Genomic DNA, 27665 nt, shown 5'->3' on the forward strand with positions numbered 1-27665 from the left:
GAATGCTAACATGGTCCCAATGACAATGCTATTATTAGGGCTGTACCCGACTCAGAATTATTTCAGTCGAATCAGATTGGGCTGTTCAATAAGAATATTTGACGAGTCTTTTTTTTCCATATTAAGTTTTAAAACGTTAATTTTAACGGGCTCAGTGGGACGTTCGATGTGACGGCAGCATTCATATAATATAGTCAACAAGCTAACTGTGCTAACGATGGATCCGAAATGTGCAGCAACATTTTTGCCGACACTAGATGTCAAAGGAAAGTCAGAGACTGTGTCATATTATCTTGCTGTGAGCTGTAAATTCACCACTTCTAAGCAGAAGAGAAAAGATAATGTTATCTAAGAGCCTTATGGTGGAAAGTGTCTTCTCAACCTCTGTGCTGCTGCATCCTGTCCGAAGCTGTTCTGTACTCAAGAGCACTCACTCCGCAGCAGAATCTGGGGACCAAAATGTCCACAGAAATACACTGCACAGCACACTGAGTAGCAAAAAAATGCTAATGCTAAATAATTAATTAGCACTAAACACAAAGTACAACTGAGGCTAGTGGGAATGTCTATGTTTTGCAGGCATTTGGTCATAAATCAAAGTATTGGACAAACTTAAATTTTGACTTGACACTACAGGAAATCATCAAACTTGGTGGAATATCTGCTGGGCATCATGAATATCTGTACAAAACTGAAATGAAAATCCCTCCAATAGATGTTGAGATATATCAGTCTGGACCGAAGAGGTGGACTAAAAGACCCACAGTGCCATCCCTCGACCTACAAATACAGATAGAGTGGCTAGAGACAAATTCTTTTAGGGTGACATGATCATGAAAGGCCCATGATAACGTAGAGGGAAATAAACAGGGATAGAATCTAATGATAAAACAGTAATTAAAGTTGTTTTTCCAGTCTACACAGCAATCTGAAAAATGCCAATCAAAGGCACATGATTTTTTAATATGTATTGGAGATACTACTTTAATTCTTTGAGTTAATGATGTTATCATTTTATCCCTGTGGCACACTTTGTAAAGTCTGTTTTAATAAGGTAAACTCAATCATTTATACCTTTTCATGCAGGATGGGTTCACAATTTTCAATGTGAGCTTTCGGTGTTGGTGATGGGGGACAAAATTCACATTACAAAAACACACTCCAGAGTTTATCAGCGGTTCTTCTTAAATGACCTAAGTGGGTATTAGTTGCCTTTTTGGCGCATAATGCCCTCATTTTGTTACTGTCCTTCCTCTGCAGCGCAACAGGGAATCATTGTCCAGAAAACACACAGAGGGAATTTTGTATTACAAATACTGTAACTTTGGAGATACCCACCTAATTTGATTAACTCAGACTCACTTTAAATTGCTTGCAATCTGTAACTTCACCGCTCAGAGCAGGACGCAAAATCATTTCTTCATTAACCACACGTCACTCTGGACTATCTAGAACTCCTATTTGTATTCAAACTGATGGCATGAACACTGGCCATGACATATATTTTAAATGTCTTTTCTTTTTCTCCGTATCTCCCTCTGCTACAAGCTCCAAAAACATCCCACCTGATATGTACAGCCTTACTTCCAACATTTTTTTAATGCTGATATCTGAAGATTACACGTTAATTAATTCCCACTACCACCATTACCAATACTCTACACCCTTGTACTCACTAGTGGCTCTGTGTGCACGAGGGCACTGTGTCACCACTTAATTATCATTACCATCTGATACGATCAATAGTATCAGTAACAGGTAATTTTTGATCTGATAATTCACCTTTAATCTGTTGCTATAGTTTTCAAGATGCCATCTGGAATGCTGGCATGGCACCCCTGATCTCTGATAAACTTTATAATTGGCCTAATAAACGGAAACACCCTTTTGGTAATTATCTCATTATCTCAAGATGACAAAGCTTGTTTCCTCAAGATAACGAAACAGAACAACCTTTTGTTTTCTTGTGATAATGGATTGATTATCACCTTATTTCGAGATAAGACTGCTGTGCCTGCCATTAGCTTAAAGGTCCAGTGTATATGATTTAGGAGGATGTATTGGCAGAAATAGGATACAATATTCATAACTATGTTTTCATTGGTGTATAATCACCTGAAACTAAGAATTGTTGTGTTTTTGTTACCTTAGAATGAGCTGTTTATATTATGCAGCGGGCCCTCTTCCACAGTGTCCGCCATGTTGCACTGCCACATTTCTGCAGTAACCCAGAACGGACAAACCAAGCACTAGATCTAGATAGGGCCATTCATGTTTTTAAGTCAGTCACGGTAGTTCTCCTACACGCTTGGCACATGGGAGAAGTTAAAACCAGTTGCAATCTGCACCCTCACCACTAGATGCCACTAAATCCTCCACACTAGACCTTTAAGATAAACTTTGCAATATATTTTTGAACAAAACAAGAACTGCAGACTTTGTCCTCCATCACTTCCATTAAAAACATTAGGAAGGGATCTGTTAATGTCCAGTATGAACAGGAGGCATGATTACAGCAAGCAAAACCTGTTTCAATGTTCTCATGGGTCTTTGACTATTTTTTAAAGACAGTCTTGCTAAACTCTGTGTGCAGATGATGTTTTACAGGTACGTGTTTACATGTATTGCTATGCAAATCGTATTCAAGGGCACGTCTATCTGTCCATTTATGAAAATAATGACTGAGATTTATAAAAACGGAACCAGGCATAGGCATGGCTTTGTAAATCTAACAAAAAGAATGCAAATGCATTTTTGTGTTTATGTGTTCACAGAGTTTTTTGAGTATTGTGCATCCGGCCCCTGGGCTAAGATCAGACAGGTTTAAACAAACTAAGAGTTTACTCACTCAGAGCCTCTTTTGTGGTAATTTTTCTATCTGTGACACAGGGAGATGATGTGCCCACTCTTCATCCCCCTAATAGAGCTCTGATTGGCTCAATTGTTGTACAGCAACTGTATAAACTGCTGTGCGCAACAGCAGACTAATTTGAATCACTGAACAAATCACTGATGTGTAATCAGGCAACACTTTATCCAGATGATTTAAACCTGTGGCTCCCAGCACAAATTTGTGCGTAAATGGTTTAATTGGTCGCAAACAATTGACACGCTGTGAAGAGGGGTCCTAAGTAAATGTATTTTTCTGTCAAGGGTGACAAAGCAAAAATGTATAACACCACTGATCTAAAGCAGTTAATTTGAAGATAAAAATGAAAGTGAGCGCACCTGAAATGTCTACAATAACTCCTCATTACACAGGAGACAAACAGGTTGGGTAATTATGTTATCATTCACTTTTGTTTTCTCCTCTAAATAAATTGGACTAACCCGTTTTTTCTTCTGTCTAATCATCTAACAGATTGCAAGCTGTATCGTACGTTGAGATCTCAGCAACTGATTTGTGCATGTTGTAATAAACTGGAATTATATGTGATGACTTGTATGTATATTAACATTCACACTGAACTTGAACTTAAATGTAATCTGAGCAGACTCACTGCCTGTGTTTGTGTGTATAGTGCATACATATTCAAAAGTGACAATTCTTACCTCTTTGATCCCACATGGTACAGCCTGAGTGCCCTTAAACAGTGTGATTGTTCTCCTCTAGTTTCTTGCTCTCCTCAGATGTTCCCACCTCCTTCTCACCAGTTTTCCAGCTTCCTTGCCTGTGTTGAATACAGAATTGCAAAAGCGTGAAGCAACTCTGCTACAAAATGACCTTCTCACCATGCTCCAGACGTCGCTCAACAGTGGGGTGCAAACTCATCTCCTCAATATCCATACATCACTTCAGACTATCTACAACTCTACCCTATTAATATTCAAACTGATGGCGTGACTACAGGCTATGGAATATTTTCAACTGTCTTTTTTTTCTCTTTTCTCTCCATATCTCCCTCTGCTACATGCTCTGATAGTATATACTTAGCTGCATATCTATGGAAGCCAAGAACGGCCATGCTTGCAACAATATTTTTAATGTCGTTTCTCAAGGTCACAAGTGAATTACTTCCTTATTACCATTACTCTGTGCCTCTTGTGCAAACCAGAGGCTCTGTGCACACAAGAAGACACTCTGTTACCACTTTATTACCATTACCATCTATTGCAATCAATAATATCAATTATGGGTACTCCTTGATCTGATATTTTCAGCTTGAATCAGTTTCTACAGTTGTCAAGATGTCAGTTATGCATGTTGACACTCCTGATCTCTAATAACATTTTAAGTAGCCTAGCAAGAGGAAACAACCTTTTTGTAAATAGCTCCAGACGACAAATCTTGTTTTCTCAAGATAATTAAATAATACCTTGTGATCGCAAGATAACAGCATCAAAAATAGGTTTTTAAAGCACGGCTGTTCTCAGCTTCCGTATGCATCACTGTGACGTGATCATTTAAGGGCATGCAGAAATGTTGGCTTGATCTACTGTAAGAGACTGTGAGTGTATCCCTTATTCACCTTCCTTTTTGTCTTTCTAATTCACTTTGTGTAGTACAGATTTGGGTTTGCGCAGCAGTGTGTGTTTCTATACCTTGAATTCTTCATGTAGAGCCAGTAGATGAGTCCCACCACAGCAGCAGCTATGAGGAGCCCTGCCACAACTCCCACTATGAGCTTTGCCTGGTCCTCTGATTCCTCCTGAGAACCTGACAACAGACAGCAGCACTCTACTTCAGCTGTATGACTAACACACACACTCAAACACTCACACAGAAGCTTTCCAACTGAGCACCTAAAGGAATTCATTGACAGACTGTTTGAACTTAGCTGTCGTGAGAACACAGACACCAAAATCATGACACGTCCTAGGGAGATAATTCACTGTGAAGCTCTATGCCAACATTTTAGCTCGAGCTAACACTACACACAGCCAACATCCCACCACCTTTACAAACTCTCCTCTGTTGCACTGGTTTATACTGTAGCAATAAAATGACACTTCCTCAACATTTTATTGCTTTGTCTTGTGTTTGGGAAACTTGTTTTGGTTGTTATCTGGGGCTACATGAAAAGTTTTGTTTATATTCCAGGAAACATCAGCAGTACACAATGAAATATTGAATATTTTGGAGATGGTGGCTGGTGTGTTTCTTTAATAGAACAGGAGAGGATTATCAGTGTGTCAGGGAGACAAGAAAATACATCCAGTCTGTGTCTAGTTATACTTGGGAGAGTGTGGTGACGGGGTTGGAGAGGGGGAGAACAGTCCTTTCCCCAAGCTTGTAAATGCTGGGACAGTGCAGTTTTTAAAGTCACATAAAAACATACAGGAAAAAATTCCATTTACTATAGATATGATTCATTAAACTTAACATGATACCCTATGACACCCTACAGCCAATAACACTGTGATGCAATAGACTAGGTTCAGTTTTTTGTGAATTCCATCCACATTTTAAGGCAGTGGCAGTGCTGATGTTACTCAACGCCATTAGCCTGTGTTTTGACAATGTGCTTTTATCACACAGGAATTTGCGGCCTCAAGAAATACAGCTCCTTGGAGGCTGACAACTGTATAACCAGTCACTAAACAATCTAACACTGTTAAGTAAAGGATAAAGTGTTAGATCAGCCCCAAAATCATCCTTACCAAACCCACCAGTCTCCATTTACATAAACTGTAATTTTAGCTTGTATAGAGCCTGCATATTCTCACATCTAACTAGGAGAACTACGAGTTTATTTAAACCAAATCACAGTTGGTCATCTTAAAACAGTGAAAAGAAGAACCAGGATTGTGAGTTTTACTTGTTTTACAATGATAAAATTACTGAATTGATACTGGAAGGTTTGACAACTGCCTTTTTGATTTTGGGGTTGTTTCTAGTTCAACAAAAAGGATCTTACTCTTTAACAAAAATGTCTATCTCTGTAGGGATCCTTTCCATAAATTTGTCAGACACTTAGAATAACAGTCTGAGCCTGTCAGTGGCAAAAACAAATGCTTTTAGTGGATGTAAATTAATGGTGCAAAACATGCCCTGAGCTGCAGCTGTCTCGCTCAATACTGGACCAATGTAAGAAAAAATGTTCCCATTGACACTTTGACATAAAAACATGGGAAAATAGGTTCCAGATTGAAAAATGTCCTTTAACTCTGGATTTTTATGTTTATTTGATGTGCAGAAAGCCAAACAGCACCTCATCAGCATGGTAACATGCTTTGTTTCCCCCCTTGGTGTATAAGGATGTGACGTTTGGCAGGTGTTCCTTAATACTGACTGTATCTTTGCCTTCCTGTCAACGGTTCTGTAACTGACGGTGTGCTTCATCACAAATATATTCAGCAATTACTCATACCAGTCTAATGAATGTTTGAGTCTGACTCATTACTCTCCATTTTCTCACCAGGTCACAGGAGGCGGTGCTAAAGCTGCTGAATGACACTGTATGAGGGTAGCTGGTGAGGTGTGTGGAACCCATCGCTGACGTGCATCATTTGCCGATACTTTTTTACTACAGTATAATTCAGGGTTACAGTGACTTGTTTTTATTGACAGGAACTAAGGATGATGGGTGATAGGAGTTGATGTGTGCAGCTACAAATCACTATTCAGAGGACGGAAACATGATGACTCATCTAACACAGTTTAAAAAAAACATCAGCTACACTGAGCTACTGAAGTGTCATCTTTTAAATATACTATATCTGCAGAGATTTTATTGCTACAAGACCATATATTGTACTTTGAATACAAAATGCTTTTAACAGATAGTGTCCCATTATCCATGTGCATATGTTGTCCAAATGGTGGCATTATCACTGGCACAAGGATAGGACTGGTGTGTCTTCATCATTTAATTATGTGGTGTCCTTTAATAATCATCAGGCACTCTTCATAATTGTCTGCATGAGTTAGCCAGTTAAAAAAATAAATAATGATGATGGAAAAGCTGAGAGGATAAATGTTTACACACAGTATCGTCTACAGGTAAAGTAATGAATGTAGCTCAGTTTATGCATGAAGACAGAGTGGTGAGTGTTGGGTGCATCAACAGAGAATCCACACTTTATCCACACTTTAGTTCAATTCGCCAAGATAGTAGGTTTTACTTCAGGAATACCATAACATTTTGAAAAATAAATAAATAAGAAACTCAGCAGAGCTTACTGAAAAGTGTCTAGAAAGTAAAAGATAAGGGCAAAGGAAAACAAAATCTTACCTTTTTCCTCCGTTTTCTCCTTAAAAACTGAAATCAAACATAAATGAATTAGAAATCATAAAAGCAAAAGGCAAACAAAACATATATATGCTGTTTGTCTAAAAACCCTGAAGCCAAACAAGATTCTACACTCATCAAACATAAAAGAGGCCTGGCCAAGTGTAGCCTCACAAAAGTTTTTTTTTTTTTTGTTCTGATAGTGCCTTACAATAAGCAAAGTGTACCTTGGAAAGGAGAAAGCAACAATACATTCTAAAAGCAACAATTTACTATGCTTTCAGAGCATTTGCCAGGCAGTGGCTCTTACACTGCAGGGAAAATAGGCGAGCAAGGTTTAGCACCCCAACAAAGAAGAAATACAGCCAGACCCAGGAGATAGTGAAGAGACAAAAGAAAGGATGATTGTCAAAGACAGACAGAACAAATGAGGATGAACAGCAATGGCACAGAATGAATGCATGAACTGATGTCACTGTAGCATTTAGCGTTAGCCTTTGACAGTCCCAGGCTTTGGTTAAATAATCCTTTTTGTTTTTTTTGATTTCATTCCAGTATCCATGGTGGGCACAGTGTAAGGAAGTGTAGTGTAGGAAGGAAGTGTTAAGTGTAAGTAATTGGTGCCCTTCACTGCGCGCATTTCAATATAAGCATATTCTGCAACTGTTAGATTCAGCAAATAAGTGCTGTTGACGATATGTTTATATGACTTGTGGAAAATGATAATTATACAGTTTCCTCAATGACAGGAAAGACAATTTAAAGGGACAGTTCACTGAATACAATCAAAAATACATATTTCCCTCTTACCTGTATAGCTATTTATCAGTCTAGCTTGTTTTGGTGTGAGTTACCGAGTGTTAGAGATATCGGCAGTAGAGATGTCTGCCTTCTCTCCAATGTAATGTAACTAGAGGGCACTCTAGCTTGTGGTGCTCCAAAAAAAATACATTTAAAAAACTCGAGAAGGAGGACGCATGCATCAACTGCTAGCTCACCTAGCACAACCATGCTAGCTAACATTACAGCTCAGCTGAGGAGTACGCCATATAGGTTTACATCTCACGCTGTCCTGAGCACGAGCCTCTCATCAATGAGTAGATGCACGTTTCCATCTCCACAGTGATACAGTCGGCAGGTGTAGTTCGACAGAAAGAAAATAGTTCCCACACTAAACTGCTCACAATAAGGTTTGCAGATTATCTTGAGTGACTGGGTCATGCTTTCTAGAAAGAGACATTTCTGTTGAGTTTTTTAAAAGCAATTTTTGGTGCCATCTAGTTACATTATATTGAAGTAGGCAGACATCTCTACGGCCGATATCTCAAATACTCGGCAACTCACAGCAAAACAATCTAGACTGATAAATAGCTGTAGGTCTAGGTGAACTGTCTCTTTAAAGTCTCTCCACATTCAAGTGCTGTCTGTAACAACAGCTTACAGATTGATGTCTTCTGACTTAAGCCAGGATCATCATCACCAAAACCTGCAAAACCTGCAAAAGTATAGTATAGTATGGTATAGTACATATATAGTATAGCTGCTATGCCAGTGTATCCAACAGAAGAAGGAAAGAACCCCAGCAGTCCTAAAACATTAACAGTGAGTAACTTTCTCCACGGGTGTAAATCTGCAAAGAACAACAGTGTGATGAGCAAAGAAATCGATGCTTAAGCTATTTTGTCAGCATCATAGTGCCTGACCCCCACTGTTCAACCACAACGCTGCTGTGATGGGATTGAAAATGTAAGAATACTGCTGATGACATGTTGTTCTAGATGTCAGTATCATTCATAATTCATATATTTAATGTTTGGTGTATTCTTATATTCCAGACATTACTAGATAACTTTCTTTTTCTCAGTATGTTTTGCTTCAATGCTTCAATGCCAGCTTTAAAAATATGTTTATACTCATAATCCAATCTATATATTTCTTGTATTCTTCTATTCTTCTTCTATTGCTTGTTATATCCTATCATATTATGTTGGTGCAATGATCTAACAGCACTGTGCCAATGACTGAAGTTTTATCTTCTCTTCTTATCGTCTGGGTTGACCATAAAAGATAAGATAGCTCACACCCAAGCAACTTGATTGCCCTTAACTGCAGAGAGGCTTTGAGTTGTTTCAGTGTTGTCCTGTTTCATGTAACATCTTTTGTTGCAAAACAAGAATTGCAGTGTTATAATGAGCAGTCATTAATAAAATGAAGCTTCAGCAGTCAAGCTGCAGCTGAAAGCTGCTGGCGAGATTCCCTCCGACTGTGAAGTCACACTGGCAGTAACGCAAACATCAAGTCACCAGCAGCCTGTTTGTTTCCTGCAGTACTGAGCTGCAGAAAAAACTCATGTGGAGACGGTCAACAAGGTTATTGGCTGTGAGGAGCTGTCACTACACAACAAATGTCTGTGTGAACACTGTAAGAAGAGTGGAACTTTAATTTAATTTGACTAATTGGTCGCAGTTTTCAACTAATACTGCCTAATTAGCCAAATACATTGACTCAAAACAACAAAAGGCAGAATCACAGCAAAGCGAGTGAAAATACATGATTTGTCTCCTCAAAGACGTAGAACTTGAGCTCTCCCTTAGAAGCATTACTGCAGCTCTCTCATGTCCCACAATTGGGAAAACAAAGCCAACCTACCAACTTCCTGACAAGCATTAACTTACCAGAGGCTACATTGATGGTCTTGGTATCTTCTCCCAGCTTGTTGCTGACGCTGCAGGTGACAGTCAGATTCACCCTGGGGACCACAGTGATTTTATGGATGGCCTTGCCGTTAGAGTACGAGGTCTTCTCCTGGAGGCACAGCAGAAAAACAGTCACAAGAAGAAGATATGGGAACATATTTTTGGGGGAAGAAATCTCACACATGTAGCAGCTTCTTTAGTTGCACACACATTATCAACGTTTCCATTCTACAGGATATTATGTGTATTGCTTGACAGGTGGGGAACTGTGAAATGGTGGGAAGTCAGAACAGGAGGAAAATACTGCAAATGTCGACATCAGGAGTGCTGAACTCTGCCAACGGAGGGGAGTCGGGGGAGACAGTAAGCGGAAAACTGCAAACTCATTCTGAATGCAGGAGTAAACACAAAACATCCTGTTCCTTGCCAACAAACCTGAATCCAGCAGAGACATATTGCCTCGTTGTTAGAGCATTACCTGCTCATGATGAGGCCTGGAGCGCTTCATCACAGAGCATCTTGATAAGTACAATATTTATAGGAGTGAATCACAGTCTGCACTGAGGCTGAACTTCACCCACACGGTGTGGAAAGCCTGTCTCACAGATTTTTTTGGCTAATTAAAAAACTATTCTTTATTAAATCTCCCTCAGTGTACCAGAATGTGCAACACTGTTTGCATTTCCATTGATCTCTCAATATCAGGGCCAGGGCCTCTTTAACACATTCATGGCACTGTTACAATATGTTAACAGGACAGTTAAGTAGCTTTAAGAGCAGAACTGAAGCTCAGACAGATGTGTGTCAATCCATACATCATTAGCTGGTATCACTCATTCTTAACCAACCGGACCCAGCCAGGAAACCAGACATTATTTGAGCCTTAAGTCATTACCACAGGCATTCCTCAAGGATGTGTGAGTTTCTCCTTATTCTGTTTACATAAAAAAAAGCAAATGATTGTACAAGTTCTCTTGTGACACTGCTACCTTGGGGCTTATGGATACAGATGTTGACATATCTGGCTTCACTGTGGAGGCTAAAAAGTTTGCACCATGGTGGGATTACCATTATTTCATTGTAAACTTGATTTTTTGATCCAGGACATTTGCGGGACTATTTTATCACCCACACTTCTGCTCTTAAAGCTGCTTAATTGTCCTGTTGAGGCCAATATTTGATCAAGACCACACAAGTAGCATCACGATAAACTGCAGGAATAATAGTTTCCATTGATGAATGCAGCACATTTTTGCGTATGGTTGCTGTCCTGTGAAAATCACTTATCTCCAAATGGTACTAACCCCCTAACCTCTAACCCCTAACCTTGTGACTTTTCAGCTGTGTGGTAATGATTTTTTCACATAATAGTTGAGAACAGATTTTTTAAAATGGTTTTCTTTTTTTTTTTGTATTTTTTCACAAAAAATCGTACAAATACTGGGGTGTACATATTGCCTGTGATCTATCTTGGAATATCTGTGTGAATTATGTATGCACTAGAATAGTAATGCTGTTATTTTATCATGCTCTGATTGAGAGTATATTACGCTACAGAACTCAGCTTGGTTTGGTAATTTATCAGAAAAGTTAAAATAACAAATAAATAGACTGGTCCACACAGCAATGAAAGTGATTGGGGGTTACATAGGCACCTCTCCCTCCAAATGCTCTTTGTAATGACTATAGTTAAATGGGCCGGGGAAATTATTGCAGACCACTCCCATGCCCTGTTTTCAGAATATGAACTGCTCTTATCAGGTAGACGCTACGGGGTTCCTATTAACCACAGGAGGAGTTACCTAAAAGTCTTTTATCCCTCTGTCAGTGAATTTTCTTAACTCAGGATATGAGGAGGGTGTGAAATGAGGGCTGGTGATACACGTATCTGAATGCACTTTATGTTTGCACCTGTCTGTGTTGTGCACTTTATGTCTGTTTCTGCAATATGTATTTTTATGTCCAAGTCAAATTTCTCTAGGGACAAATAAAATAATCCAAATCTTCAATACTGAAATTATCCTCACTCAACTGCATCTGATGCATTTTGACTCCAGCAGTGAGCGAGGTCGTTCACAAGTTCCAATATACAATGGCTGCTAAGACATAGTTATGCTCTATGCATACAGCCTCAGGGAAACAGCACTGTACAGATGAATGTCATAATGGAGCAATGGCAGAAAAGAGTGAAAGCCTCAGCAGGAGCTCTCCACTTTTATTGCAAAGAACTAAGCCAACTCTGAAAGGCTCCTTAAAGAACACTTTGACACCCCACTGCACTGTTTGCTATTTTGCTTCATTTTGCTGCAGCTTCTTTTTCTCCACTAAAGACACTAAGCACACACACACACACACTTTCTCACTCATGCTCCAACACTTACATCTGTGCTATTGACGCTCCATTGGAAGCTTGGCTCTGGTACTCCCTCAGCCTCGCAGGTCAGAACTTTGTAACTAGCGTCATCAGCACGGTGTTTGGTTAGTCTGGTGATCACAGGCTTTCCTGTTTCAAACACATTATGTTGTCACTCACATTGTTTAGTTCACTAACATTTCATTACACACACATATTTCATGATATGTAGAGAGTTGTTATAATCTCCCAAAAACAGATTGAAACACTTACACCCTGGCATGTTTGCCTTTTTTTTTTTAAGAAAAGAAGTCTGTACGACTAAATATGAGTGTGACATTTTTAGTGTTCCACTCATAACAGCAAGCACAAGGGTTACTATTACACACACACACACACACACACATTTCCTCACCTTCTACAACCAGTTCAAAGCTCTGACGTCGCATGAGGCCAGTCATGGAAAGTTCCAATACATAGAGTCCTGCATCAGCAAAGGTCAAGTTGGTCAACTCCAGCTCCTTCAGTGCCATTCCATTCTGAAAAGCAGAGTCACAACGTCAGCATGTTTTTTTTAAGCCAAGTATGGCTGTAACTCTAAATTTAAATGCCACAGTAACACAAATCTAATAATAAGGAAGAACTGTAAATGTATGAAGGCAAGACGGCAGTTTCATCTATGCATCTATAACCACTTCTCCTGTTCAGGGTCACATGATGCGCAATTCAGTGGAAATTCCAGGGCTGTGGACTCGAGGCACATGACTTAGCCTCAAGTCAGACTCAAGTTACAAATTTGACGACTTTAGACTTGATTTGACGAATACAGAAGACTTGGATTTGAACACCAATGACTCATGACTTCACTTAAACTTGAGCCATGACCTTTTTCCAGTGGCAAATTATGTCCCCAAAGGAAAACTTTGTCAATGTCAACAGTTTTATCTGGTAAAATAAAGTTTTTAGTCTTTTCATGTCACTTCAGTCATTTTTATTGCAGCAAATTGTATCCAGTAAACTGAAAAAAGCAACTATGGTGTTATGGTGTTCTAGTAGGCTACCATAAATTTAGTTTGTAGTTGTAATAATAACAATTAATATAATAAAAAAAAAACAATACTTATTGCCACACAAAAATATAAATACTATAGATTCTTTTCCCCACCCCAACTTGATACCTTCTGCCAAGGCCAAAGATTTAAAAGTAAAAAGTGCCACGAGTCAATTTTTTTCCCTTCATTTCCCAAAGAAACTAATAGTAATGCTTTTCATTCCCAGCCGAATTGCAGTATGCAAAACGTGCAGGTTGAAAATTACATATGGAGATGCAACAACTTCCAATAATGTTGTTTTAACAAATAAATACAAATTTTAAGAAGTATTAATTAATTCTGTAAATGTAATATAATATTACTCTGTTGTAAAATGGCATTACATTCAGTGAAGTGCATGTTATGACTTGACTTGGGATTTGCCATTCTTGATTCTTGATGCCACTTGTCTCTGATCAGCAAACCAACCCTGACACCATTACCTTTGTCCATGACTCTTTAGCGTCACCCGAGGAGCTCTTCTGCACCTTCACAGATAAGGTGTCCCCTACTGTCTTCACAATCTTCCCAGTGGGAGTCAGACTCAGGTCCAGGACTGAGAAAACAAGACAGAAAAAGGATGGTTCTGTTGAGTCATATCGGCTGGTTGCATCATATCGGAGGCAGCGAAGCTGTTATGATGGTAGCCTTGAAGGGGACTCATTCAACACTGATGTCACAAGGTCCACTTTCAGACACAATTTAGTGCTGAGAGTTCAGCTTTCATGTCTACTTTCTGAAGAGCCAAAAGGTTTTCATTTTTAAAAAACACATCTGCCAAAGGAAACACTTATTAACAAAGAGTAAATAGATCAGACAGCATCTATTCAGTATTTGCTTATTGAATATAGGTCAGTTGAATATGTAACTGTTAATGTATGGTAAATAAAAACAAAACTCCACACTTCAAGGTGACACCAGCTACACTGATCTGAGAGTAAGGGCTTATGAGATGACATTCTGCTGCTACAGCTGGGAGTGTTATACATCTTCATAAATCTTCTTGTCAACAAATTGTGTGTGTATACCCAAACCAGCAATTAATCTTTCTACTAACAAGAATTGTGTGTGCATCCAAAGCCTTCCTCTATGCCACAGAGCTCTATTATTGTCCAAAAACTATTAAAAACACATCAGTGAGCCACACTGCTGCACTGGGTGACACATTCCTTCATTAACATGAACACACGCACTGTAGTTTATTTTGACTCAATCCCACGTACACAGTCCTGCTGCCACAAATACTCAATAGAGCACCAAATGTTGATTAATCTGCCACAGAAAATAGATCTGCAAAAAGTAGGTGTGACTAATGATTGCTGAAAACTACAGTAACTAAAACTTTTGGGAAATTACTGGGCCTTTTTTTAACAATATGAAACTGCATAATAGTGGGGCTGCTTTTAAACTTGTACATCTGCAGTGGGAACCAATGGGCTTAGAGCTGAGAGCCACAGACAGGGTAGGGAAATCAGACGGTAATGAGAGATATGCAAACACATTTGTTGACAGTAACAGAAATAAAGAATAATGCCAGCATCAGTGGTGTATTTCTGCTACATTTTGACTTTATGTTGGCATAATTCTGCAGTGATGCCAAGCTCAAATGTCACACTCTCATATGCCCCATTGGTGAGCCTAATTACAAGAAGGAGCTTGACATGTTTTCACCAGAACATCTTGAATTACATATAACAAGAACATGGTGTTGAGGTGCATCCAGGTGATGGTGGCAGATACGAGCTCCCCACTGCAATATACCATTCACAACAGTCTTGTGAATTCAGTGTATAGGCTACTTGTAAATGAGTATTTAACTGTGATCAGGAAATACTTCTAAAACCCTGTTTAAAGTAAATTACAGAGATGCACCAATTGCAATTTTGTTGGCTAATTCCAATTTCCGATTTTTTTATAATAGTTTGACGTGCCCTTTCCAATTTTGGCCAATTCCAATTTCCTTTCTCTCTAAAAACTATAATTGACAGCATACACAAAGATATTTTGAGATTTTTCTTTAAAGCCACTGGAAACTTGGCTAGAAATAGTAAAAATCCATTTATGATGTCAAAAATTAGTGTCTCAGAAAGCATCCATAAAAATGTGAGGAAAAATAAATGTCTGTCATTGTTAAAAACCTTGTTCAAAAACAGCTAATTTGACTGCTCACACCATTTGTCTGGGTTGTGGTGGTGTGATCAGATTAAGCTTGATCAGCTCCCTTTCAGCTTAACTAACATTATCACTGTATTTACCTTTCAGTCACTAGTTATAACGTTTTGCTGCCACGGCATAAACTATCATACGGACCCTATTTGGTTAGGAAGCCAAAAAGACTGACTAACAAACTAGGTTAGACCACCAAAATCTGTGTTCTTATCAAACTCTACCTCCCGGAATATGGCGCTGATTGTTTTAGCATTTTCCATTCACTTACATGAAACAGTTAGCATTAGCTTTTCAATGTAAAACCTTTTAGCTTTTTATCCACTACCCCAGTAGTCTGCAAGTTGTCTTGACTAATTTGCTAACTAGCAGACTAGGGTAGACCACCTATATTTTTTTAATTTTTTTTAATTGAGTTATAGCCGGGCTTTGAAGCCAATTTTCATGGTGGCCAAATGGTGAGAACTTCAACTCCCAAGCCTGTCACTTGATGCCATTGGGCCCTTTTCCCATAAACTTACATTGGGAAAGAGATGTCTGTAAATCAGTGGATAAATTTTTTGAGCATCACCACCCTTCGGAAATGATTTGTGTGACTATCAGGACTTGATCCCTTTGGTCCTATAACATTTGGATTGCCAAGATGCGCAGCAAGAATTAATCTTTTTATCCCCATTCAAGTTAGCAGAGCGCCAAACCAGAAGTAGACAGCTCAGCCAGCGGAGGTCCCTAGTGCGCTTGCTCTATGAGCCCAATAATGCTGAAGCAGCGCTGATCATTTGGGTAATGTTAGTACTTGGAAATCAAACTTTTTTAGCTTCATGTGCCACTGGGTAAATTTCATTGGAATGAACAGAATCCAGCCTCCAACACTGTATCCAGGTCTCTTCATACATCCATGGTTATACCTCCCAAACTGAATAATCATCTTCCATCCACTTAGATGAAACAATCACCAATAGCTTTGCTGTAATACACCATTAAGCTACTTAGCAACTCCGTGATTAATACAGATTTGGGTAGTATACCCCACTCTGCAAGTTAGCTAAACACTGTGGCTTTTAATCCATGGGCAGCATGCATAAGAATGAATTACAACTTTTGAAAAGAGAGTAGCAGCGGCTGTAATAATACCAACTGTCTGTGCTGCTGTTTTGATGGGGACAGGATCTGCTATGTCAAAGATTACAGGTCACAAGTCATACATCTCTCGTCCAGTGTGGTTTAAGTAAAATTGCTTTTGTTCTTCCTGTCAATGTAGAGTTTTCATATTCCAGAATGGGTATTATTACAAAAACTATCATATGTATTTGAGTGCATGAGTTGCTGTTCTGGGAGGGCAGTTCATCGTCTCATTTTGTCGGGAACAGGGAAAAAAATCACATCATACAACGAGGTGGTAAATGTTTAGGTACTCGCTGTCAGAGGACATTTACGTTACTGCCGGCCAGCTAGTCGGAGCAACAGCAACTTTCCTTTTCTACGACAGCATGAGACACACACAAACACACAGTCACAAAAATATCTGTAACAATTTCCAATTTAGAGAGCTATTGTTTTCTTTCCTCAGTCACAAACTCAATTTAAAAGTTGGGAGCTGAAGAAACACTTCTTTGTTTAAGATGTGTGAAATGCACTGAAGCTGCGATATGGGACGTAGAGGAGGGGAAATGTGTCAGACGTATTTTTTATTACAATGATAGGACCCATTTGAACTGAAGGCTCAGAGACATACACCTGGGAAGAAGGGAGTAATTACTTGAGGGAGTGCTGGTGGATGGTAGGAGGGAAAACAGCTTATCAGTTGCCTGAGCTCCTCTCCCAAACACTTTTGCTCACTCTGTGTCAGAAATTTCTAATTAGTTCTCCTCCTCCTCCTCCCAGCCTGGCACTCCACGATCTGCTTCCCTGCCAGGCTGGGCTCTCGAAGTTTAAATTTGATTACCATTACTCTGCTCCCATGACTTTATTTACATTGAATAAAAGTGTCGTGTTATTTATAGGAAATACAGGAAGTTTCAGTCAAGATGGAAAGAGCATGGGGAGTTTTGAGGGAGCAGCCGTGGCTCAAGGCAAAAGCACAGCGAGGACAACAGTTGGAAGTTTCTGTCTTTATGACCTTGCTGTGGTACAGTGTGCTAAGGCTCTGCATATGTCACGAGTACTCACAGCTAACAACAACGTTCTGGGAAGCCTCCATTTTCTCGTTGTCAGGCAGGGAGCATTTGTATTCACCCCCAGCATCTCTGCTGATGGCAGCCAAAGTGTAGGTGTCCGAATTTTCCACCAGCATTTTCTGGCCCTGGTGGAGAGAGAAGAGCAGGAGGAGGGATAAGGAGGAGAGAGGTACTATTAGCTTCTGTCACTCTGATAGAATATCAGAAAATGAGAAAGGAAGGAAGAAAGAAGACATTACGAAGACAGAAGTAATTTCTTACGAGACTAGTGCAGAGGTCCACTTAATTATCTGAATGTAAATACTCTTAACCTAAAGTCAGACTGATAAAGAATATGGAGCTTTTAAAGACCTATAGCAATAACAAGAGCGGAGACCAAGTTATTGTTTCGCAAGTCACAAGTAAGTCTCAAGTCTTTGGACTCAAGTCCCAAGTCAATACTGACAGGTCCTAAGTCAAGTTCCAGGTCCTAATCTTTGAGTTTCGAGTCCTAAACAAGTCATAATTTGCTCTTCACCAAATGCAAAGCCAATATAACAGCAGAGTAATAATATATTACATTTACAAAAAAAAGGACTGTTTTTTTCAAAATTTGGATTCATTTGGTTAAACAAGTTCATTGAAAGTTGTTGCATCTCCACTGGTAATTTTCCACCCGCACATTTTACATACTCTAATTTCCTATTGTTGATCACCTGTAGTTTTTATACACAAACCAAATTATTTTTGGTATCATTTTTTAACTGGCGCTCAGTAACGTTAAGTTAGTTCTTCATGGTCTCCTGCAAGAAATGAATTCAAGAAATGAAGGGAAATTAATTGACTCGTGGCAATATTCTTTATAATCTTTGGGCTTGGGGGAAGGTTTCAAGTATTTCCAAGTCAAAAAGCTCAAGTCCAAGTGAAATCCCAAATTATTGGTGTTTAGGTTGAAGTTGAGTCGCAAGTCTTTTTTTTATTTTGTTGAATTTAAAGTCATCAAATTCATCACTCATTCTGACTCATGTCAAAATCATCTATAAAATACTTAAAAACTGAGCTGCCACCAAATTCTAGTTTATATTTTAAATACTATCTTTTCCACTTTTAAGATTATTTCAGAAGAGAAAATTGAAACTTGTGGTACCGTAAGTGGTAAAAAATGGCTGCCACAGTCTGGGTGGTAAAGCATTGGCAGAATTCTCAATGACCAACTACTAACCACAGCAGACAGCAGTGTACTGTTTGAGGTTGAACTCTGGGCTGTGACTAACCTTGATGTGGAAGGTGAAGGAGCTGGGTGGAGGGTTGCCATCGGCATGGCACTTCAATGTCACGTTATCTCCTTCTACGATGGGTCCCTTGGACATGATTTGGAGGCTAACCTTCTCTGATGGATCTGAGAGGGTCAGAGGGCAATTAAGGGAAAAAAGGAATGGGAGAAAAAAAAAGCATGGGCGTCAAAGCTTCATAGACACTTTTCCTGACAAATAAATTACCCTCAAAGTTGATCAACTCAACCATCAAGCAGGACAGATACATATAACAACTGAATAATTTTCCATCACATTTCGAAAGGAAGGTGACCCTATCAGTCTTCTGATCAGCCAAGCATGTAGACCACCCGGCTTACACAGGAATAAACTGGAAAAAAAAAGTCACCTCAGTAGCTTACAAAATGGAAATTCCCTCATGAATTTGCTACTGCTGAGGCCTTTCAAGATCTCTGCTTTCATTTATTGATCCGAGCCTCCCACTCCATCTGCTCCTCAAAGTTCAGGGATGTGATCAGGAACCTAATGAGTGCACTGACTGTAAATCCCCAAAACCCACAAATCCTAAAAAATCCTTTAGCCAACGAAAAAGCCAGCAAAAGCTCAGCAAGCACATTGTTCACTGCATCACTATTATGTGCACTTGTGGTAAACCACCTCCCATGACAAGTTTTTCAATCCTATACACCTCTGTGTTCTCAATCAACAACTATCTCAAACTAGGACTGACTGCAAGCGTTTCACATATGGTTAACAGAAAAGTCATCCACACACCAAACAAGGCACATGGCACTTTTCTTTACTTGAGGAGTTATGTTCAGCTTCATACAGCACTGTATGCTTCTCAAGTGCATTTATCCTGAAAATTATACATGCATTCAGCTCATGATAAGATATGTCATGTAGCCTGACACCACAGAGCAACTGAATAAATACATGTTATATTAAATGCAGTCTGGTGTAGCTAGATGTCTTGCAGTGTTCTTGCAGGTCCTGTTGTCCGTGTATTATAAGTCAATATGTACTCTTTATATGTTGTCATTACCTTGCATATAACAGCAAGATGATTCTGGATAAGATGGCATTAAAAAGTGTGATAGATTTTTTTCTTTTTTACTGTTAGGGCCTGTGTGAGTGTTTTCTTCTTTTATCAATTGTTCCCAATGAGGAAGGAGCCAAGAGAAAAAGCACAGCACCCTGCGTCTTTTTCTCAGAGCATACCAGCTTTTTTGTGTGGCTGCTCTGAGTGCTTCTAATTGAAAGTCTTTGAACTTTTCAGAATGGCGCCGGTGATGTCACTGCCGCTCCTTCAGTTTCTGTCTATCCTGAGCTGCATGATATGTCAGTCAAAAATTACTACAAAGACAGAAAAGCCTGTTTGTGGGAGCAGATCGGCTAGCGGACACATAAAGCTGCTGTTAAGTGTTGTGCTTTCATCACTGTGCACATTATAAGCTTGTTGTTAACTGTGTAGTCAACCCTCTGTTAAAGTAGTGTTATGTTAGCTACCTAACTAGTGTTAATGTCAAGATATTGTTACCAAAGAAACAAAACCTACACGTAGTGCACCATCAAAAAAGATACTGCCAGCACTTTTTTATTAAGCGCTGGGACGAAGCGCTCCACACAGCTTTGATGCCTAAGAAAAGTTCTATGTGAGCACAGGCCCTTACTCAGGATGACTCTGGGGCTACACACGAGGTATCTTGGAATAATGCCCTAAATCATGGTTTTAAAAGTATTTTAATCGGTCCTACTGCTCCAAGGCAGTTTCATACTCTAACTGCATTAAACATCTCACAGCTAGACTTGCTAGACTGATGTACTTCCCTCTCTATAAAATTACTGCTAAAGTTGGCTAATCAGAGCAATTTGCAGCATTTAAACTGTGAAGTCACCATTCGCAGCATCTCACACGTGAATTATGGAAGCTGCGACTGTCAACCAATCAGTCCAGTATTGAGAGGTTTTTAATTAGGTGACTGTGGCTCAGGAGGTAGAGTGGGTCGTCCTTTAATCACAAAGCTGGCAGTTTGATCCCGTACTTTGTCTGGTAAGGTTGAAAAGTGCTTTATGCAGTCCATTTACCATTCAACTGAACTAATTAAACTCAGCCTTTAACTACATTAATCAGAAAGGAGCTTGAGCGGAATTATTCTTATCTTGAATCACGGTGTATTTGGTGTGTGAATAATTTATGGGAAAGTCTGATGTATGCAAGCTTTACACTTGCATTTCAGACACTGAAGCGTTGCTTTGGTTGAGAGGTGACAGTGAGTGAGCTAGTGTCTTCACTGTCTTTCTCAAGAGCATGGAAATACTCACAAACACAACCTGATAGCCTGCATTTCCCTTTATAATAACTTGTATATTTCAAAATATATTACATTTCTATAAACTTTTCATGGGATGGTTTGTATCTTTGTAGCCATGGCTTAAACAAATAATATATTTTTTAATATTTGGAATATTGGCTGAAGAAGCATTTTGAAACAGTAAGCTTGCCCTCATCCTGCATGAGAAAGCCTCACTCCATCCTCTTGATAGCATTCTGTATGTGGGGAGGGAGAACAAACAGAATATGTAATATTGTTATGGAGCCTGATGGCGGCGCTGTATTCCACTTACAGTGAATGGGAAAGGGATCCAGCACAGTTTCCTTAGTGGACAGCTCATGTGTGGCCATGCAGCTAAAGACCGAGGCAGAGTCCTCCTTGGTAGCTGCATACTGGAGGGTGGAGGAGGTGGTGGATAGGCCTGTGGCTGGATCTACCTTCATGCTGGGGGTGATTACAATGGCTGCAGAGGAAGGGATGGACAGAAAGATGAGTACGTCATATAGTGCTGCAGGTGGAGCATTAAGCTGCGCGTTAAACAGTACTGCAAAAAGCTTAGTTTGGTTCAGCTGCAAAATCAGATGGGCTGGGGCAAGGGTGGTTGATATCTCTATTAACTCGATGTATCGCTTCCTCTTCTGTGTGCGATATATAAATGACTATATTATGACCACTGAGCATAAATTGTCAGCTTATTTTTTTCATTTGCTTTGGCATTTCGGTTCTCCCACTGTCTTCCTTACAGACATAAAAGTAAAAAAGACTCACAAACATGATATGTCACACACACTCCCCTGCCCATCCACATCACTTTCTCCTGGGTAATAGTGTGAGCAGGTGAAGTGAGTTTTTGTATCTGCAGGGCTCCATACCGCAACTGTTCAGTTGCATTTTGCAACCATAGAGCACCAGCATGACTTGCAAATGTTGATAACTGGACAGTTTCCCACTCACAGTGAATAAATCCTCATGTTTAACAACATGTTTAACTTTCTGCTTACTGCTAACATTTAACTGTTGACCTAAAGCTTTAGGTTCAGAGCAAAAAACATTACACATATAGTCTGAGATGAGCTAGGTAATTAGGAATAAAAGCACCAGTGGTTGCCCTTTAATTTATTCTACGATAACAATACTTTATTCAACTTAATCGGTTCATTTAACTTTATTATTTTTCTAACAGTACTTCATTTAACTTAAATAAAATAGCACTTTATTTAAAATTATTTCAACAGTACTTTATCTAATTTGTTGTAACACTACTTTATTTTACTTCATTTAAAAGTACTTTTATAAGAGTAGTTTAAGTCTGTTATAGAAGTGCTCAATACAACTTCATTGTAACTGTACTTTATGTAGTATTTTTGTATTTTAGTAGTCTACAGTAGTTTCTAGGATCTTTCAAAATATTGAGATATACATTGTGTACTGCTATATAGCCAAAAAAAAAAATTTGCTGTATTATTAAAAGGCAATATCGCCCAGCCCTATGTTGGGTTTATTTTATCAGACCAGTCTAGATGATGGGAATTTAGTCATCAAAGAAAAGTCCTGAGGTCTAAGTTGCCCATTTGGATCAGTTATGTGATTGTCTTTACTTTCAGGTACTCACTGGCTGCGCCTAGATACAACAAAACAGATGCCAAACTTTTGTATATTTGCTCCAACCCTTACTGTCTGATCCAAGGGTTCATCCAATTCTAATGAAAAAAGTCAAGACACAGTGTCATATTATGGCACCCTTTGGTGACAAGTAAACAACAATGAATGATGTATTTCTATTGTCTATTGTTTAAGCTATTGTCTTTGTTAAATACCACACACTATGTTTCATTTTCACTCTGTCACTGTACAAGAGCACTTGCTGGTCCCTTGGGGGATCTCCGTATGACAGCATATTGGGTGGTGTAACTGTTGAGTAGTTTCTGGGTGTGTCAGCAAACACCATGCAATGCGTTACCTTTCCCATCGGCCACTAAGGGCTTTCCATCCCTCTTCCATATGATCGTAGCTGAAGGGTTTGCATCTGCCGCAACACATGTTCCAACCTGAACAGAACAGAGAGGGGAACAAAACAATGAATTATAAGACAATAAAACACAGTCTCAACACAAATACTCACAAGACTAACTGAAAATGCTAAGAAGCAGACCAGGAGGACTTCACAGATGCATTTATAATATTTAATGTGGTTACAACAGTATCCACTGCCAGTATGGAAGTGACACAGTTTGATCTTTATTAATTGAACAATATGAAACTTGTTATGCCCTTTACCTGAATTGATTGTAATGCAACAATTTTCACACAAAGATTTATCAATTTGACATTATCCTGTGTTTTCAATGTAGATGGTAAACATTACTTCAGAGGCTATTTCACCCCGAGAAGAATAACTGTGTAGGAAACATGGCAAATAAAAAAGAAAAAAGCTCAAAATACTTGCTATTAGCAGCTGCAGTCTAAAACCCATTTCAGTGAAGCCGTAATTTCTCTGTCCTAGAGTTGAATAATTTAATGTCTGCTTTCCAACATTATCAGGAGAATGTTGGACGCAGGCCAGAAGAGACAAACTTGACAAACTTTCTCATTTAGGAATGAATTAGTTTTTGTGTTCAGAAGCACGCATTCTCCCTATCTCATTGCTACATCTTCAGTATTGAAGGTCAGCAACAGTAGCAGAGATTCACTGCGTGTGAATCCTACAATAAGTGAGTCATAAGAACATTCCTTTTCCCAAACCGCCTGGTTTTATATCCTGTACTACAGCCTGTACCTCTGAATAACAGTGGCTCACCACAAGCTACTACTAAATATACTACTAAATACAGGAAAAACAACCTAACAGTAGCAGAAGCACTTACTTGTTCGGGTTTTACCACAAAAAATCCATTTACCTTGTTAAAAATTCTTGAAATCTCACCTACTTCTTTTTCCTCATCAAAAAAATCCAGAATTTATGAATATGTATATTGAATATGAAATATCAAAAGGTTTAACTGCTCAACACCAGATGTGTCATACGTCATTGAAAAGTCCAATCTTGGTGTATGTGTGCTTGAGGTTTTTAAGTTTCCACATCACACTTGTGTACGCTGCGTATTGGACTTTGCTTGGCTTCAAAACTAGTGGTGATGTCATAAATCCTGTTGGTACGTCTATGCATTTAACTTAGATTTAGGAGGTACAGAGAAACTTTCCTCCCTCAACACATGAAAACAGCCTCATAGTGTCAAACCTAGCACAAACATCACTCTGCACAGTGCAGCTCAAGTGAAGGATCAATAGCAAAACACATTCCTGACTGGAGGCAAACTTATCTTTTCATCCTTAACCAAGACTTACTATAAGGTTGCTTTACATGGATTCTGAAGTCCATGCAATGTTGTCTATTGTCTGTTTGATAGTTTGATATTGTGTCCATCTTTGTGGTGTGAGGTTAATTTATTGTCATTTTACAACACAGGTTTACACAGCAAATTGCAGTTGTAGTCTCTTTATGCTACACAAAAAAAGCAGTGCATTCCTATAGTGCAATTTCTCATTTTGCATCAGAAGGAATGTAAACAGAAAACACTGGTGTATTCTCTGGGCAGATCATATGGCTGGCATCTTAGCATATTAAACTCAACATTAGGGAAACATTTTCCATCAACTTTGGTTAAAGCACCAAGTATCATTGATGTAAACGCAGAGTCTGCCTCCCCACTGGAAACATGCGTCTGTCAGCACAAAACATCAGGACACTCCTATGGAGCCAGGTCTCTGCAAAGATGTGGGAACAACAGTCTGATCTCAAGAGTCCTATTTAATCCATTCCACTTTCCTGTGATTGGACAACAGCCAGGAGCAGGCTGGGTAATGGAACAATATTAGGTCCAAGCTGTGCCAGCCCAGCTCTTATTCCCACCAACTTCCTCCTCCTCCCAGGATGGTTGCACCCTTGGTGGCACTTGGTCCAGCTGGTTTGGCTGGGTGGTCGAATGATGCCATGAGCAGTGAGTGACCCAAGGTCTGCTGCACTTAATCTAGTCCCAGTGCTTCCTGCTCTGATGTTGATGAGTGAATCTCTGTCATAAGCCATAGGTACAAACAGGCAAAATGACAACAAATGAAAACAAAAATATAGCTAAGTTCATTGGGGCTATCGTGCACCCCATCTGTCCACCATCTACCATTGTCCAGCTTGGGGCAATTTTTGAAAATTTACTGAGAACCATAAAAATTCAAGAGATAAGGTAGCATTTAATTAACTTGTACCCAAAGGCATTGTTGCCAAGTGCAACCAGTCCTCTACTGTTGGTCATTTTGCACGTTAGCTACAGTGTGAGAGGCCCAAAGAACCAGGGGGAGCAACCCTAAAAACATGTCTTTTCATAAGAATATATGTTTCAGTTCTTTATCTTATTAGTTTTGGCCAGCTTTGCTGATGGCAAGAAGAAAAGCAAGAAACCAATACATATGACTATGTCAGCACAACTCATTTCCACAGAGAATTAGCTCTACAAACTAGTTCCATTAATGTCAAAGCAGTGATACTATATAACTTGTGGTGGCTGAATGAAAAATGGTGGAAACTATTCTTATGTCAGTAATGTTCAAGTCAAACAAATGGTACAATCCCAATGTTCCTGGCTTGGAAATTATGTTTACACATGGGGTAAACCTAACATAGTACTGTAATAAACATACTTTCTAAATTAAAAGTAATAAAGCTTTACTCAGTTCATCTTGGCTGCAGATAAACATGCTGACTGGCAGTTCTTACAGCCTTATAGTCAGTTGATTACTGGTTGAGCTTTAATTCAAGAATGCAAATGAACTGAAATGCTCTGTAAAGAGGTAATATATCAACATTCTAAATATCACAATAATAATTTTGCTTTGGCATTTGCTTTTTCAGCTTACGGCTTTTCAGCTTTGTAGCAGATTTCTTATTTGCTTTTTTGATGCCGGTCGCTCACTAATAGCACTAGCATCAATCACTGAGCAGTTGAAAATGCCAGTAGGTGGAGAGCGATTGTGAGAGTCTTGAAGTGCAGTACACAGTGGAGCGTTATTGTTCCGAAGCAGAGCACAGGGCAGAAAGTGATTGAAGTAATCGCTGAGTTGTCGGCATTAATCAACAACTCTATGAATCCCCTGCAGGTATATTATGGTCATTATATAATGTGAAGCAGGAAAAATCAGGAGTTTATATTTTGCCTTCATGAGAGAAGTGTGTGTGAATGCATGCGTGTCAATGTATGCATTGTGGCTTTTGTTGTTGGCCAGAGGAGTGCAAGAGACCTCTTTAGCTTCCCTCCATTGACAAATTACAATGCTTTAAATTCCACAGTGTCAGTTGTGCTGAATTCTTTATTTGAACCAAAACACCCACTTTATCTAACGAGCAAGGCTTGAGAATGCAATGCTATTTAACCTGACCACAGGAGCAGAGAGCAAGCCTGAACGTGCTGAGTCACATAACAACAAATACCCCAGCAAAAACCCATCGTTCAATAGTCTACAGTAACACACAGAGCTTTTAACGTACTATAGGTCCAGGAGGAGAGTTTTGTTTAAATAACCGTTTGAATGACTAAATTACTTTCTGTCTGTCCCGAGACCCAGGGCTTTTTCTATAACTGCCCCAAAACTCTGGAATTCTCTTCCTCCCACCATCCAATTCTCCCTGACCATTGAGATTTTTATGAGTCATCTGAAAACACACCCTTTCCCACTCGCCTTTAATTGTGCATAATGAGATTGTCATTGTTGCTGTTACTGTCACAATGTGGTGACAGTATAAAAACAACAAGGATACATTTTTTTTTGCTATATGCGTAATAATAAGGGTAGTGACATGCTGTTATTATTTTATTGGTATTATCACTCAAATTCTTGTGTTTTTCTTCCTTCCTTTTGTATTTGCTTTTCTCTGTGTGTGCTGTAAGAGCACTTTGGATCAACTCTGTGTTTTAAGTGATATATAAATAAAGTTCTCTTGACTTACCATTAAGCAAGCACAGGCTCCTATCAAAGAATAATTTGTGGCTTCTCTCCCTTACTCAGATCTACCAAACCAGCATCACAATCAATGGAAAAAGAAAACCTCTACGTACATCACTTTCAGTGTTTCCTCTGTAAGTGCACAGACCTGGTGGACCACCAGGCCAACCTCTTTAACACCACAAATAAGGAGAGGAGAGACAGGTGGAGTGAGTGTTACTTGAATTGATGACAACACATTACGTGTAACAAAAGCAAATTGGACAGATGTCCCAAATGTCTCAAAATCAAGTTAAAATATTTGTGTTTTTAAAGCGCACCTCCCAACCTGAATCTAGCAACAGTGGCGAGGATGCGAGCAGCTATCCTGCTGATGAGAGGGAAGCCAGTTCTAGCCAGAGCACTAGCAGCTTTCCTGCTGATACAAAAC

At 39.2% G+C, this 27665-nt stretch overlaps 1 protein-coding gene across 2 annotated transcripts in view; it reads right to left on the bottom strand.

Annotated features, from left to right (window-relative positions):
* alcama (activated leukocyte cell adhesion molecule a) overlaps positions 1 to 27665 on the bottom strand; it is a 101964-nt gene that overhangs the window by 2542 nt on the left and 71757 nt on the right. For both annotated transcript variants that reach the window (XM_050040901.1, XM_050040900.1), the window contains exons 5-15: positions 23205 to 23292; positions 21537 to 21707; positions 18909 to 19033; positions 17648 to 17780; positions 13756 to 13868; positions 12637 to 12760; positions 12250 to 12371; positions 9848 to 9977; positions 7176 to 7202; positions 4543 to 4657; positions 3553 to 3671 (exon numbers count right to left, since the gene is read on the bottom strand). In XM_050040901.1, the coding sequence (XP_049896858.1) occupies positions 3587 to 3671; positions 4543 to 4657; positions 7176 to 7202; positions 9848 to 9977; positions 12250 to 12371; positions 12637 to 12760; positions 13756 to 13868; positions 17648 to 17780; positions 18909 to 19033; positions 21537 to 21707; positions 23205 to 23292 (1233 nt within the window). In that variant the 3' untranslated portion in view covers positions 3553 to 3586. The remainder of the gene's footprint in view (positions 1 to 3552; positions 3672 to 4542; positions 4658 to 7175; positions 7203 to 9847; positions 9978 to 12249; positions 12372 to 12636; positions 12761 to 13755; positions 13869 to 17647; positions 17781 to 18908; positions 19034 to 21536; positions 21708 to 23204; positions 23293 to 27665) is intronic.

This window comes from Epinephelus moara, chromosome 3, assembly GCF_006386435.1.
Source record: "Epinephelus moara isolate mb chromosome 3, YSFRI_EMoa_1.0, whole genome shotgun sequence".
In the NCBI taxonomy this organism is placed as follows: Eukaryota; Metazoa; Chordata; class Actinopteri; order Perciformes; family Serranidae; genus Epinephelus; species Epinephelus moara.